Here is a 14,463-nt window from a genome sequence, read left to right on the forward strand (position 1 = left end):
GTGGCTACTGCTGAGTTCCAGATTTGAACATCATTACTTCTGTTCATTTTGAAAAGGGATGACCACAAGTAAATTTTCAAAACCAAACCATGTCTCTTCCATGAGAAATGGATCAAGATAAGATAGGAACTCCCTGCTATATCCATCCTTAGCAAAAAGCCTCTATCGGATGAGAAGAGCTGGGCCCAACACTTCCTGCTTCTTAGGGGTATAAAGTAAAAATGCACTTCTCTGGTATTTGTTTTCTGCACACCATTATACCTGTCATGTGTTCTTTGTTTTTCCTCCCACTCTCTGGGCTGATGAATCAACACCGCTTGAACTGTTTTATGGCAGCTTGTATTTACTTCACACATACCTTAACCTTCCCTTTTCTCCTCCTACTGACACACACACAGATACACACACACTTTTCAATAGCAATGACTAGCTTTTGGAACAAAATGTGTACACAATGTCTCACAGCCTCTTCAGGTGTGGGTCCTTGACCTACTAAATGAAATCAAGGCCTCAGTCTGCTTTTATGACATTTAAAGATTTAACTGTGCATTTACTATCTTGGAAAAAAAACAGCTTAAAGAATTGAATATCTGAGAGAACAGACAATGTGAATGTTAATACACACACACACATACACACACACTGCTATAGTGACTGTGAAATCACTAGACTGAAGAGTTCCCAGGCTTCAGAAGCTGGAATTATATAGTCTAGCATATAAAAGAACACACTCTCTCCCTTTTACTTATAATAGCAGGTAAATGTGATCTAACAAACGACCTTGAAGCTGAGTGATTCTTTTGATTTTTAGTCAAAGATGATATGTTCAAGCACTGTAACAATCCAATTTTAAAAGAAAAACTTGGAGGCGACACTTATAGGAAAGAAACCCTTCTGAACCACACAATGACACCTCAGAATGAGGAGTTATTCAGCTTCTCCTACACAGAAGTGAGTATTAATATTTAAAGATAAATACCCAAACCAGAATCTAAAAGGCTCAAAGAATTTGAGAATATGTTGAAAAGAAATTGATCTTAATTCAGTTTGCAGTCCACTTAACCTCTGGATAGCTCAACATTTTTTGCTTTCCTTTTAAATCATGTATTTAGCATGAAATGCTCTCCCTTTTTCCTGATCTGAATTGTGTGGCTGGGGCATCCGAAAGCTCATTTGCTCAAGGGCAATCTTGTAAACAAGCTCCAACACACAACAGCCAGAAGTATTGCTTTGATACATACCCTGGCTCCCCTGAGGAAGCCTGCAAATAATAAAACTCAATTCATTCTTCATGTCTACCCACCCACCAGATCATCCTGTGGCCCCCGAATGGGGGCAGTGAGCTAACAGCAAGACTATGATCACCTACAATAAAGCCTGATGGACAGTGTCATAATTTTACAAACTATAGACTGGAATGACCTCAAACATCAGTGTCACAAAAAATTATCCCAAATCTGAAAGACTAGTCACATTTACCTTCATCAGAAAGAATAAAAGGATTTCAACATTAATGTTTGCAAAGGTAAAATAACACCAATATATTTAAAAATCTGGGTGGTTTAAATAGCTTGATATCTATTATGTAAAAGAGCTATGTTTTCAAGGCTACATATAATTTCTTATATATTACTTCTAGTCCTACTACTTATCAATTGCTATTATTATTGTATCATAGCTGTTAGTTACTCAGGATTAATTCTGTATCACTATTACCTTATTTAATCTTCACAGCTAGTAAAGGATCTGGATACTTTCGTTTCTGATTTTTAGAGAAAATATTGAATCTTGCAGATTTTGACCAAGTTCACATACTTAACAAGTTGAAGACCCATATCTGAGTTCAAATATGTCAGACCATAGAAACCTTGCCTTATACAGCTCAGGGTTTGTCTCTAAGTAAACACATTGAAACCCTGTTTCTAACCAAAGCTTCCCTGATGTTTTGGCAGCCATTCTACTTGTTAATCAGGAGTCAAACCGTAAGTGTTATGTAACTTGGAATAAAATTCTAAACTTCTATCCTAATGGATTTGGGCCTTCACAGGGATCACTGGTGAAAACCACAAAGTTGATCAATTATGCTAAGAATTTTTCTTGTGGTCCTAATCCTAACTTACTTTTAAGGGTTTGATTTTATGACAGAAATGTTAAGAATCTTACCTTTATAAATACTCATGTATGTATATGTGTGTATGTATGTGTGTGTTTATATATATTATACACAATAGCTATAATTAACATCTATGTCAAAGAACAGCTTTTAAAAACAAAAAACGGAGATTACCTTTAATCTTCTTATACTTTTTATACCATCTCCCAAACTCCTGGCACTTGGTTGCTGACACATTGGCATAGTATGTGCTATTTACAATGGATGAAATCATACTCTGAAAAGAAGGAGAAAATTAGTTAGTTTCCATCTACATGACTATCCCTCATTTTGTAAAGACAAGAAGAGACACATCGCAGCCCATGCTGGTTTTCTTTGTCTTTTAACCTTAAATCAATGACTCCTCTGCAGACTGAATTATTGAATAACCAAGAGGATGACCTGAGCTCACTATCTCTAAGTTGACAGAATGAGAAAGCTTTCTAAAACAAAAGCCAAGCTTAGAGTGCTGTCAGAGATGGAGGAAGCAGGACATGAAGCTTAAATGCCGAGCAGCCCCAGCATTAAATGCTGGGACTGCTGAGCCAGAGCACAAGGTAGCATCAGGTGCCCCAGCACCCTCCATCCAGATAATGCTTTTCAGATGTCTCTGTTCCTCTTCCAACTGCAACAAGCTTACCCAGCCAAGAATCTGAGAACATCCGTGCTACACACTGCAGAACAACGTTTAGGGAAATCAGTTAAATTAATATAATTTATAGAAACGTGTGATTATCACTTGTGTTAAAATTCACCAAATGAAAAACTTGACAGCGCTATTTTCGAGCAGGGGAAACCAAACCTAACACTTCTACTGCGTTTCAACCAAAAATGAATCAAAGCTAAAGCTGTCTGAGCGCTCACATTCACGACGGTCCCACTCTTCCTCCCCTCTCACCGCAGTGTTGTTTGTCCCTGGGGTTAGAAAGAAGTAAGGGGGCATGGCCTGCCAAAGCACTAGGACTTCTGAATTTTAATTGCACAACTTGATTTAAAATGTCCTACAGAGAGACACCTCATGACGGACGGTCTGGTGTGTCTGGCCCAACACTCTGGGCAGATGCACACTCATACCTGAGCCAACTGTGACATTTCACATGTCCACTTCATATAGATTTGATTTCCGGAAATGCTGAGTTAACAGGAAATGAGCACTAACACTAAAGCAAACCTAATGACCGGCATTAGGTTGAAGATCACACCTTTAAGTCTCATCTGTCTCAAAAAAAAAAAAAAAAAAAAAAAAAAAAAAAGTCATCCCCAGACATGGAAGAGTTTTCAGGAAATCTTAGAATCTTAGAGCTTCTAGTGGCATTGGAAGTTCTAATAATGGTGGGAGAGATAAAGAGGATGACAACTTATCAAAGTGAGGTACTTGGCTGGAGGCTCAACCTCCAGCAGACAGAACCGCATTTAAAACATCAGAATCGCCGTCCTTTTTTCTCACTCTGCAGATGTAGTGGAGGGAGAAGTCCCTAATTCAATCCACAGAAACCTCTTTGGCCTTTTCCACACAGCAGATGGCTAGCCTTCCCCAGTCGAGCTCTAAGGGAAGAGGGTAGGGAGCGCTCTGCACTCAGTCTGAATGCAGCACTGAGACTGAGACGCAAAAGCCCACTAGCACACAAGTGTCTCCTAGTACTTAGAATGCTTGCTGGTGCCCTAGAGACTCTGCCTCACCTCGGCCTGCTTCCTAACCAAATAGAGGCTGCCCTAGGTCTGTCTCTCGACTGATATCATTCACTCTTCCTAGACAGTGGGACCTTGAGGAAAGCAACCAACTTCTATCTCCAGTCCTTCTTTTTTTCCTCCCTCTTCTTCGTGTCTCACATAGTGCTGCTGTGGGATATCTGAGTCATAGGAATTTAGCACATGAAGGGACAGAGATGAAATTCTGAAATGCCAAACTGAAATGTCATAATAATAGAAATTTTAACATGAAAGATACCTAATAAAAGCTGCCTGCCACAGCCACACTGGGGTGTGAACTCCCAAAAATGCTTGCAGTCTCTTTCTCTTGTTATGAATGTTGTCTTCTGGGAAGGCACAGGATAGACAGCCACGGCAGGACTCAGAGTCAGACTCCCTCTCACAGGCTAAACTAGAAAGCAGCCAAGGACTTCCTGGAGTTGTCCTTTAACTCTTTCTGGCCCAGAAGATGAGGCTGCAGCCCTCATCACTCTGACCCAGACATTGCCCATCTCCCTCATTCTCAGGCCTTTCTCTGGACCCTGCTCCTTCTCCCCTGGTGCTACACCAGGCCTTTGGGAACCTCTGGGAGGATGGGGAGCAGGAAGAGGTAGCCTCCCCTGTCTCTATCACCAGAAAGCCAAACTCCAAAAACTCCTTCAAAAAGCAGGAAGCTGGGCACCTACCTCAGTCAAACTCTCTTCCCCAGATGATTATAAATGAGTACCTCTGCTGTTACCAAACACAGAATAGATGCTAATTATGAACTAAGCAAAAGTATTAGGTAGCAAAAAGTAGATGCTCCCTGACTACTGCAACTTTCAAATACCGGAATAACTTCATTGAGATTGTGGCACAATTATTCATATTAACTCTCTGCATAGCGTACACTCCGTAGTTTCAGAGGTAAGTTGTTACACACCAGCATGAGAACTTAAAAACACAGGTACATTTTGGAGACAATGCACAGCAGAGGTCATGTTGCACAGGATTATCCCATTTCCAACATGAGCATCTTCTAAACCTAATTGAGGCAATAGAATTCTCATGCTCTGAGTCTGAATCACGAGACCCTGATGAAATGCCCTGGACACGCTGGTGGTACCGTGTTCTAGAAATTCCGACCTCAGCTAGTGATGCGCAAAGCTGTGAAGGGCTAACATAGATCCAGAACATGCAACTTCTACTCTATAAAAAGCAGTATTTTCCAGAGGTCCTGAGACAGAGAGGATGTCAATGTGCCATATGCCTTACACTGAGATCATTTTAAGCAATTTAACATCACAGACATGAGGGTATATCTTCTAATCAGTTACCACCTTTTATCTTTTGTGATACTGGGGATCCAACTCAGAATTTTGCATATGTCAAGCAAGCGGTCTACCACCAAGTTATTGATATTTCCACAACCTGTCAATAACATCTTAAACTAGATGAGACAGTGAAGGCAGAATGGGATGAATATTGATTAAAATCTTTCCCACCTTCCACCCTGACAGTACACATCTCTTCTTCCTGCTTTCTAAACTGTGTGTGGTTTTACAATTCTTCTCTGTTTCCTACTCAGTTCAGAACAACCCACACGGCTGGAGTCTTTGGATCCCTGTATCTTTTGGGCAAATGGGGAAGAGCTCTGTCAACTTCTTCAATCCAGGATGCAAGCAACACTTGAGTATCCATGTTACTGTAAAGCAACATGGATTAAAAAAAAAAACCTGAGAGATATGTGTATTGATATTTCTAACACTGGAAATGAACTGTTTTCTTGGGGGCTGGTATTAAAATGGCTTTACCTTTACAAGGCGTGCCTGACTTGTCTTGGTAGTGGGTTATGAGCAAGGTGAGATGAGGGTGTTGTCATAACAGATGCCTGAAGCATCTCCCATGCTCATTCTACTTCAACATAGCCTATGGCTATATATACTACGTAAACAGTGATTGTAGGTACAGATTGTAAGTACATCTATTTTACGAATAGCACCATGTATTATAATAAATCAGAAGGCTTAAAATACTTTTCCAACTCAGAAACACTTGAAATTTTTCAGAATTCTTTATGATGGACTATGAAATTTTAAACATAAAGATTCATGTGTGCCGTTTTGTAGTCAACTTAGCCTTGTACAACACATGGTTTGCTTTGTATATTTGGAAGTAATTTTTTTAATGAGAAAGGTATGAATGCTAGGAACATTGGGATTACAGGTGTGTGTTATCATGTCTAGCTTTACATGGGTTTGGGGGGAGGGGACCTCATGCTTGCAGAGCAAGTACTTTTATACACTGAGATATTTTCCCAGCCCTGAATTTTTTCCTTAAAATATGGTTTTATTTGCTCAGCATGGAAGCACATGTCTTTAATCCCAGTGGAGGCAGGCAGGTATCTGTGAGTTTGAGGCCAGCCTGGTCTGCTTAGCAAGTTCCAGGACAGCCAGAGCTACATAGTGAAACCCTGTCTCAAAATTTAGAAATTAATAAATAAGGTACTTGGGGAATTTAAATATATTAGAATTGTTTGAGTTCCTCCAAAGTCAACTAGCTGGTTTGAAATTACTCTAATCCAAAGTGCAAGAGAACAGAATATAGTCAATACAGTAATGAGCTGTGGGAGGATGCTTTACTCAGTGATACAGCAAACAGAGCAGTCATCCTGAAAGATTATAATGGGGCAGAAAACATCTATCTCCCTGTGACATAACTTAGTAAGAAAATGTCTTATTCCTATGTTTTTGCACTCATACTAGGGTAAATAAACCCACTACACTGCCAGTCATAGAAAACTATAGCACAAACAACTATATATTAGTATACAATATTTGGCAATGATCACAAACAGCTATACTGTTTGTGTAAATACTTTTCTGTTCTCTTCTTCCTTTCTCAGGGTATACTGTCTATGGTACCTGGGAAGCCATGTACCATGCTACAGCAGGAGGACCTTTGTACATCCCTTGATTGCATCAGAAAGCCGCACTGAGTGACTGACCTCCCCATCTAGATTTCTGTAAGCACACACTGCGTGTTTACGTGATGATAGAGTCCTCAGAAGACTCGTTTCTCAAGATGAATCTCCATCGCTAAGTGACATAGGACCAACTATACTTATTTTAGCCAGATTGCCATGTCTAAAAATAAGTTTGCTTTTAGGTTCCTGAGATAAATTTTAAATGCATTTTTACAACTAGCCCAGGCGACAGATGTCAATGTCACACCTGATTATAAGTATGGGTTAACTTCCAAAATGAGGGCTTAGAGACTCAAAATGAGAAAGCTCATTGGCCAAAGGTAGATGTTCTAGGAAGTGCCACAAGGAAACCCCACTGCTGGCCTGCTTGATCTCATGCTCACAAGCACCCCCAGCCCAGCCCTCCCATACACACTCTCTCTTTTACTTTATTTAGATTTTTAATTACATTTGTATTTCTCTATTTAGCTTGTGTGGAGGAGTGTGCAACAGTGAGCATGTAGAGGTCAGACAACCACTTCCGGGATCCAGTTCTTTCCTTCTATCATGTGGGCCTTCAGGCTTGGAGGCGGGCACCTTACCCACTGGATCCTCTCACTGGCCCTTGTGGTTTTTTAAGAGGAGAAGCTGACTAATGGGAAAAAAAAAAAAAAAAAAAAAAAAAAAAAAAAAAAAAAAAGGAAACATTCACTACCACCCCCATCAGCTAAAGCAGCTCAATACTAATTCTTCAGCTGTTTTTCAGACAAAATAAGAAACAAGGTGACAAAAAAAAAAAATACTAAAGCATAAGTGGAGGTAGGTGTGATGGGACCCATAATGTAATCCCAGCATGGGACATGGGGATAAAGAACATTGTGGAGTGAAGGCTACTCTCTGTTACAAAGCACTGTTTGAGGACAGTCTGAGCTACATGAGCTTTTTATGGGCGGGGGAGAAAGGTATAGGGGTATATGCCTGTAATTCCAGAACATAGAACTCTGAGACAGGAGAACTCTGTAAATTCAGGTATAGTCTGAATTTATATATATAGAAAATCCCATATCAGTCAAGGCAAGGCTACATACAAATGAGATCCTGTCTCTAAAACAAAATGAACATATAAGTGGTGACTTCTTGTCCCTCATCAGTCAACCAAGGTTGGCTTTAGAACTCCAGAATAGGAAACGCCCTAAAGGAGTTCTGGAGGCTGGCATGTGGCACCCCTCTCTAATCCCAGCACTCAAGAGGGAAAGACAGGATGATCACCACATATTCCATGGCAGCCAGGGCTACACAGCAAGACCTTGTCTTAAAACAAAAAGCAAAATAACAATGGGAAACAAGAAAAAGCTAACATCTCCACTCACCTCATGATTTGTATAAGAAACTGGGAAAGACAGAGAGCCCTCGGTGCCTCCCTTTCTTCCAAAATGAAAGATGAAAAGACTGGATAACCTTCACCACGTTCCTACTGGCATGTTGGGGTTGATTTGTGTGCAAAGCAATGTGATTCTTAGAGATGCTGAGATACAGGTACATAATACATTCACAATGAAAGAACTTTTGAAAACCAGTGAATGGAAGATGCTCGACTAGTGACAATACCCCGTGGGAAAAGGATGGTGCCTCCTGGTTTGCTTATGTACGCTGCAAGTGCAAGTGGCAGGCCATGAGTGACATGCGTACTCTTTGTTCGCTTTCAGCCTTTTCAAGCTGTTTTGTGATGTTCTAGGAAGTACATTAAACACAAGATTATAATAATACTCTGAAAGCAGTAAAGGGAAAAGATTATTTTGGAGGCATTCCCTTGTCCTATAAGATTCATCCAGTGTCATTTGGTGGCCTTCTACTATTTTTTCCAAGCTCCCCTTGTATGAAAATGAAGACTATACAAATTCGTGGATGGACAAGAGAAGTTACCAGTGACCAATGAGAGAGAAGATTGGGGAATGATTACTAAGAGGTCACAGGCACTGTCGACACTGTCTGTAGTGACCGAAGTTGTAAACAGCTGGGTGATGGTCACACAGTATTGAGAATGGACACAATACTATTCACCTACAGACTTCAAAAAGTTGAAAGACTAACCTTCTTTCATATATTTTACTACAAAAAAAAAAAGAACTAAACTGGGAACAGTGGAAGGTACATGGCTTTGAAAACTATGTGTCTTCCCTTGTGACTTTGGGTTAAGAAGGCTGTCTGTACTGTCAGCCCTGTTGGCCATCAGAAGAACCGTTGATGAGCAAAGAGTGGGCAGCTCTGCTGATCTAAACAAACAAAACTCTCAAGATCCGAGGTATTGCCATCAAAATCTAAGAGTAAATAGACACCAAAAGCTGTGTGTTTAACATTCAAGCTGCATTGTAAGGGACCGCCTGTACGACTAGATTTGGCGGTTCACAAAGGCATCAGGGGACAAGCAAGAGGCTATCCCAATTTGAGCATGCTGTGAAAAGTGAAATAAAAAATAAATACACAGACACACAATGACAACCCACGCTTCCCTGGCTAGCATCTGGCCAGACAGAACAGCTAAATCAGACTTCCCCTCACATACACAGGCTGCAATTGTTGCCTTTTTATGGACTTCCCCACTCCTCTCCTTTGCCTTCAAGGTTTCTTTTGTAAATTATAGGCCACTGAGATGCTCAAGAAAACATATACTATCCACTGGAGCCTTTTTATAACTGCCAAGCTCCAGCAGGAAACCCAAATATGACTTAGCTCTGGTTCCTTGGAGCACTTCAGTTTCTTATTTTCATGGTTTCTTTTAGTGTATGATCACACAAAAAGTCGATTGTTATTGTTTCTAATGATGCATTTTTCCGTGGTAACTTTATTTAAAAACAAAACCAAACAAACAAACAAACAAAAAAACCTCTACAAATGTCTCTACCGTAAAGATCAATCCCTAACTACCAAACAGGAGCAAGGATCACCTAATCAAACCAAGATGTAAAGGTTGAGCATACCAACCCATCCTGCAGATGAAGTGAGGCAACCACTGGGAATGTCTAATTGGAACCTGAGGTCTGGTGTAAGGCCTCAACCTGTCACTTAGCCTGCAGACAAGAGTTCAACATGAAACTTTAGAGACTCGCTGTGTCATCATTGTTAGTATTGAAGCCATCTGTACTGGCCTGTCCTTGGGATTCTGACAGGGTATGCCCTCAGCTGCAGTCACTGAGAGCACCACCTGTGCACATTCACTACGTTCCCTTTTCAAAGGGTTCTGCCTAACTTCCATCCTTCTCTCTTTCTCTCCCTCTCTGTCTGTTTCTGTGTGTGTGTGTGTGTGTGTGTGTGTGTGTGTGTGTGTGTGTGTGTGTGTCTGCCTCTCTTTCTTCTCCACTGCTCCTGTCCCCAGAGACCTGTCTCCCTCTCCCCTTTCCCCTTTTTAAGATCCTTTTCCCCTAATAAAAAAAACCCTGTGCTTGAATTATGTCACATGGCATCTTTGTACTAGCTACACAATGGGAAAGTTGGTAATTATACTTGGCAAGTGTTTTCATACATTCTCACTGATTTTTAAGCCATTAGAAATCTATCCCTGAAATGATGACTTGTACTCTAAAACTGAAAGTAGCATACTCTCCACGCCCCCACCCCCTCCAGTGCAGTGTGGCTGCAGAAACAACACAGAGAAGATGCCACCTGGAGACACTGACCTGGGAGAGAGGGCATTCTTTGGCTAATGTGCTCTGGTTCATCTCTTTGAGCAGTTCCTTTAAGGCATTGCGGACTGTGGCATGGTTCCACTGCTCCGCAGGCAAGTCTTCCAACTTCGAACAACTGCAGAACAGAGCGAGAATGAGTAACACGTGACCCTCAACCATGACCCGGGCTGCAGGGGACACAAGTGCTGTGTAGCTCTTGGGTCCCATGCCAGCGTCACAGTAGGACATCAAGGAAGAGTGGGAAGAGAGGCAAGTGCCTTTTACAAACTTCAACAGACCACAGCAGGGGTGGATCCCAATCCTAACAGCCAGCAAAAACTGTCACTGTGCTGATGAATTTGAAGAAGCTCTGTTTCTGAACATCAGCTCTTCTGAATCACTGGTGACATGACATAGCACTGTGAGGATGGCCTTTTCCAGCACAGATGCATTATGGGTCTTCCTAAGGTTAAATATCAGCACACTTCTATCAAAGCCGACGTGTGAAGGCTCACCTTTCCCAAAAAATTCAGAGCAGCTACTTTCCCAGCCAAATACTAACTTAGGAAAGACCCTGGAGAATCCTGGGAAAGTACAGGAGTGGGGGGGTCCCTGTTCAAGTAAAATTTCTCCTAAAGGAGAAAACGTTTTAAAGATCTTACACCAAAGGACACCAGCACTTAAGACATAATTTGCAGGCACTTTACAATGAAAGGGAACCGCTAGATGTTGGGGGGTGCACAGCATTCTGGATCCCCCTACACATCACAGGCTGCCTTTCACAGAGTGGCCACCACAGAGAGAAAGAAAGCTCTAATGCTGTGGAAGAAGAAAACTGTCAGGCAGCGGAGGGATTTGATGCCTCAGACGCTCTGTGGATGGCTTCTGAGGAAGCCGAGAGAAGCCACAGGGAGAGGGTCGGTGCAGGGCCCTCCTTCACCTGCCCTGAAGACTTTTAATGATTTATCAGGCAGCCCCTGGGTGACCAGTTCACTGCCTCTGAAAACAGCATAAACCAGTTGGAATGTGGACTATAAAGATGCCTAGTGAAGCATCCCCTACTCCCCTCCCCTCCTTCACTTCGCCGCTGTCTAGAAATGAATGGAGACAAGCTGATCTCTGTAGTGCATTCAAGATCCGTGCAGCAGCTCTGATCTGAGAGGAAGCAGACAGACGGTCAGAAATACCCACCTTTGTAATTGGATCTTCAACGTCACAACGTGATAGACATCTTGCAGCATGTCGGCCACTGTCGCATCAGGGGCGTCTGTCACATAACTAAGGGGGAGAGGATTCCACCTCCCCAGCTTGATTATTCCTGCACAGGGAAGAAAAACACAATAAACATATATCAGCTATTTATTAAACCCTTCCACAGTTTGTCCAATGTCAAGAAGGTCATTCAAGAGTCAACACTGAATGCCCATTCTGAGAGTTTACAGCCCAGTGAAATGAGGCATTCTTTTCTGGGTGACCACTGAGCTAGTGAACTACACAAGGGAGATAAGGGATGGGGAGGATAAGGTTTAGTTATAGACAATTGATTCTTTTTTGTTTTTCTGTGCCTTAAATTACTTAGAAAACCATACGGATATTTCCTTTCTCCAAAGTCTTGAAGTCTTGTTTCACAGTCTAACTTAAGACTGATGCTAAATATACAGGACTGCTGATTTCATAGACAAAAAAAAAAAAAAAAAAAAAAAGCAAGTTTCACCTAAATATAAGACACGGTTTTGAATTGAACAAGAAAACTGCTGTGAAGGAGCCACACTGAGTCACATTCTGAATGCAATGTGATTCCCGGGGCACACAGCACTTGCAGCCCCTGAAGGAGCGCTCACCTTGCCTTATGATCCAAGTGTCACAGCTCAGAATAGCAAAGATGCCTTCATCTGCATCTTGGATTTTATTCCTGGGTTCTTTTTAGAATGACAATAGTACCTTTCCCCTGTGGGTTTCCTACTGTCTGTGGTAAACCTAGATGATGAACAGAACAAAGCTCCAGGGCTAGCTTGGGCCGCAAAGAGCAGCAACCCCACTGCAGCAGGAAGATTCATGAGATGCCCAGGCAGAGTGCTGGAAATGTTAACTTATCCACTGAATGGGCCCCTCTGGTCTGGAGTGCAGGGCACACGGAAATTTGATGAGGGAAAAAAAGGAAAAAAAGAAAAGAAACTCATTTCAAAAATAACACTGGGTAACAAAAATTTTATTTCCATGCTATGAAAACTCTGATGGTCCCCACAGGGTGACAGAAATTGTCACATATAAAAATGTTATGTTTTAGAGATAAAAGAAAAACAGCATTCTTATTTTTCCTTTTGGCAATACAGGTGAGTCTAACTACATTGTTCTTTTAAAATACATATATTTTTATCACTGAAGAAAGAGAACACCTGTACACCCAAAGGTACTTTTCAGAGATTCCCAAAATGACTCTGCAGATGGGAGACAAATCTCTAAGGGCAGGAAATGACCTTTCTGGTGAGGGCACGTCCTGTCCAAGATGAAATAAATGAACGTGCAATGCCTGACATAATGCTTGAAAACAGGGAAGAAACAGAACAAAAATATTAAAATGATGCACTGTTTCAGTATTAAGACTTAACAATCTGCTGCTGAATATGCTACAGTATAAATAGTGCCTGGACGCGGCCCCAGCAAGGCAGCGCAACTCTCATTCACGGTGCCGTATGTCTCCAGTTCTGGCTCCGTAAGTCAGCTTTCCCCTGCCAAGAAAAGCTGTTTTTTTGTGGGGGATAGTTTCCCTCACATTTCCTCCCATGACAATGAAAAGTGCACAGCACACAGCTCAGAGGAGATGTGAAATGAGCATCCAAGGCCTGCTGGACAGCCACCCTGGAGAAGGCAGATTTGCCTCCTTCCTCCTTTTCTGGCCTCAGCCATATTAAAAAGAGAACACATAACATGCCTGACCTACTACCTTTGTAAGAAAGTCATTGCACAATTTTCTAAAAATATCATTATCATGATCACCCACAAGTTAAATACAAACTGACCATATCCTGAAGGCACATTTCTTTTAATTATGAGACGATAAAGGAGAAGACGGATGTGGATGGTTGTGTTCCCTGGTTGGCACAGAGCAGGATCTGTCAGTATTTGAATTACTGTGACTATGAAAGTAATCTGAAGAAAATGAACCCTGTAAACTCCAGGGACGAGTCTCTGGGACATTCATCCTGCCTTGTGTGTCGGTAGTTCATTCCTTTTTATTTTTAAGGAACATTCCACGGTGCAGCCAGACACAACCAAATATAGCTGTGTGACTTCATTTATATCAAATCCAAGAGAAGCAAGAAGAATCTATGGGAACAGAAGTAAGACTGAGACGGGCATGCAAGAGAATTCACTGGGAAGGGTTTGCTTGTTTGGACTAGTGGCTGGATGAGTATAAAATTAGTCAAAATTCACCAAACCAGCCTCTTAATATGAATACTTCTATTGTGTGTAAATTATACTTGCCAGGCATGGTAGTAAATGCCTATAATGCCAGTAAGTCCAAAGCCACATTGAGTTCGAGGCTAGCCATATGGTAAGACTTGGTCACAACGAAGTGGGGATGGTTCAGACAGGAAAGTGCCTGCTGTGCAAGCGTCAGAACCTGAGTTTAGATTCTCAGCACTCATGTAAAGGCTGGGAATGGTGGTGAGCATCTGTAACACCGTGACAAGACATAAAGAAAGGCTAATCCTTGAACTTACTGGCCAGCCAGTTTAGCCAGTCAGTGAGCTGCAGACAGTCTCAGAAAATAAGGTGAGTGATGAATGAACACACTCAATGTCTAACTGTGGCCTACAAGTGCATGCTCACATGTGAGCAGATGCACACACATTCACACACATGTATACATACACACACACACACACACACACACACACACTGAACACACACATGTATGACACACATATACACCGACAAACACACATACACACACAAAAGCCAGGTATGGTGGCACATGCCTGTGACTCCAACAAGGAGAAATATCAAGAGTC

At 41.7% G+C, this 14,463-nt stretch overlaps 1 protein-coding gene across 3 annotated transcripts in view; it reads right to left on the reverse strand.

The window, feature by feature from the left end:
- Satb2 (SATB homeobox 2) overlaps positions 1-14,463 on the reverse strand; it is a 167,611-nt gene that overhangs the window by 83,530 nt on the left and 69,618 nt on the right. For all 3 annotated transcript variants that reach the window (XM_035440955.1, XM_027396913.2, XM_035440954.1), the window contains exons 4-6: positions 11,639-11,765; positions 10,460-10,583; positions 2,288-2,390 (exon numbers count right to left, since the gene is read on the reverse strand). In XM_035440955.1, the coding sequence (XP_035296846.1) occupies positions 2,288-2,390; positions 10,460-10,583; positions 11,639-11,765 (354 nt within the window). The remainder of the gene's footprint in view (positions 1-2,287; positions 2,391-10,459; positions 10,584-11,638; positions 11,766-14,463) is intronic.

Source organism: Cricetulus griseus, chromosome 2 (genome assembly GCF_003668045.3).
Source record: "Cricetulus griseus strain 17A/GY chromosome 2, alternate assembly CriGri-PICRH-1.0, whole genome shotgun sequence".
In the NCBI taxonomy this organism is placed as follows: Eukaryota; Metazoa; Chordata; class Mammalia; order Rodentia; family Cricetidae; genus Cricetulus; species Cricetulus griseus.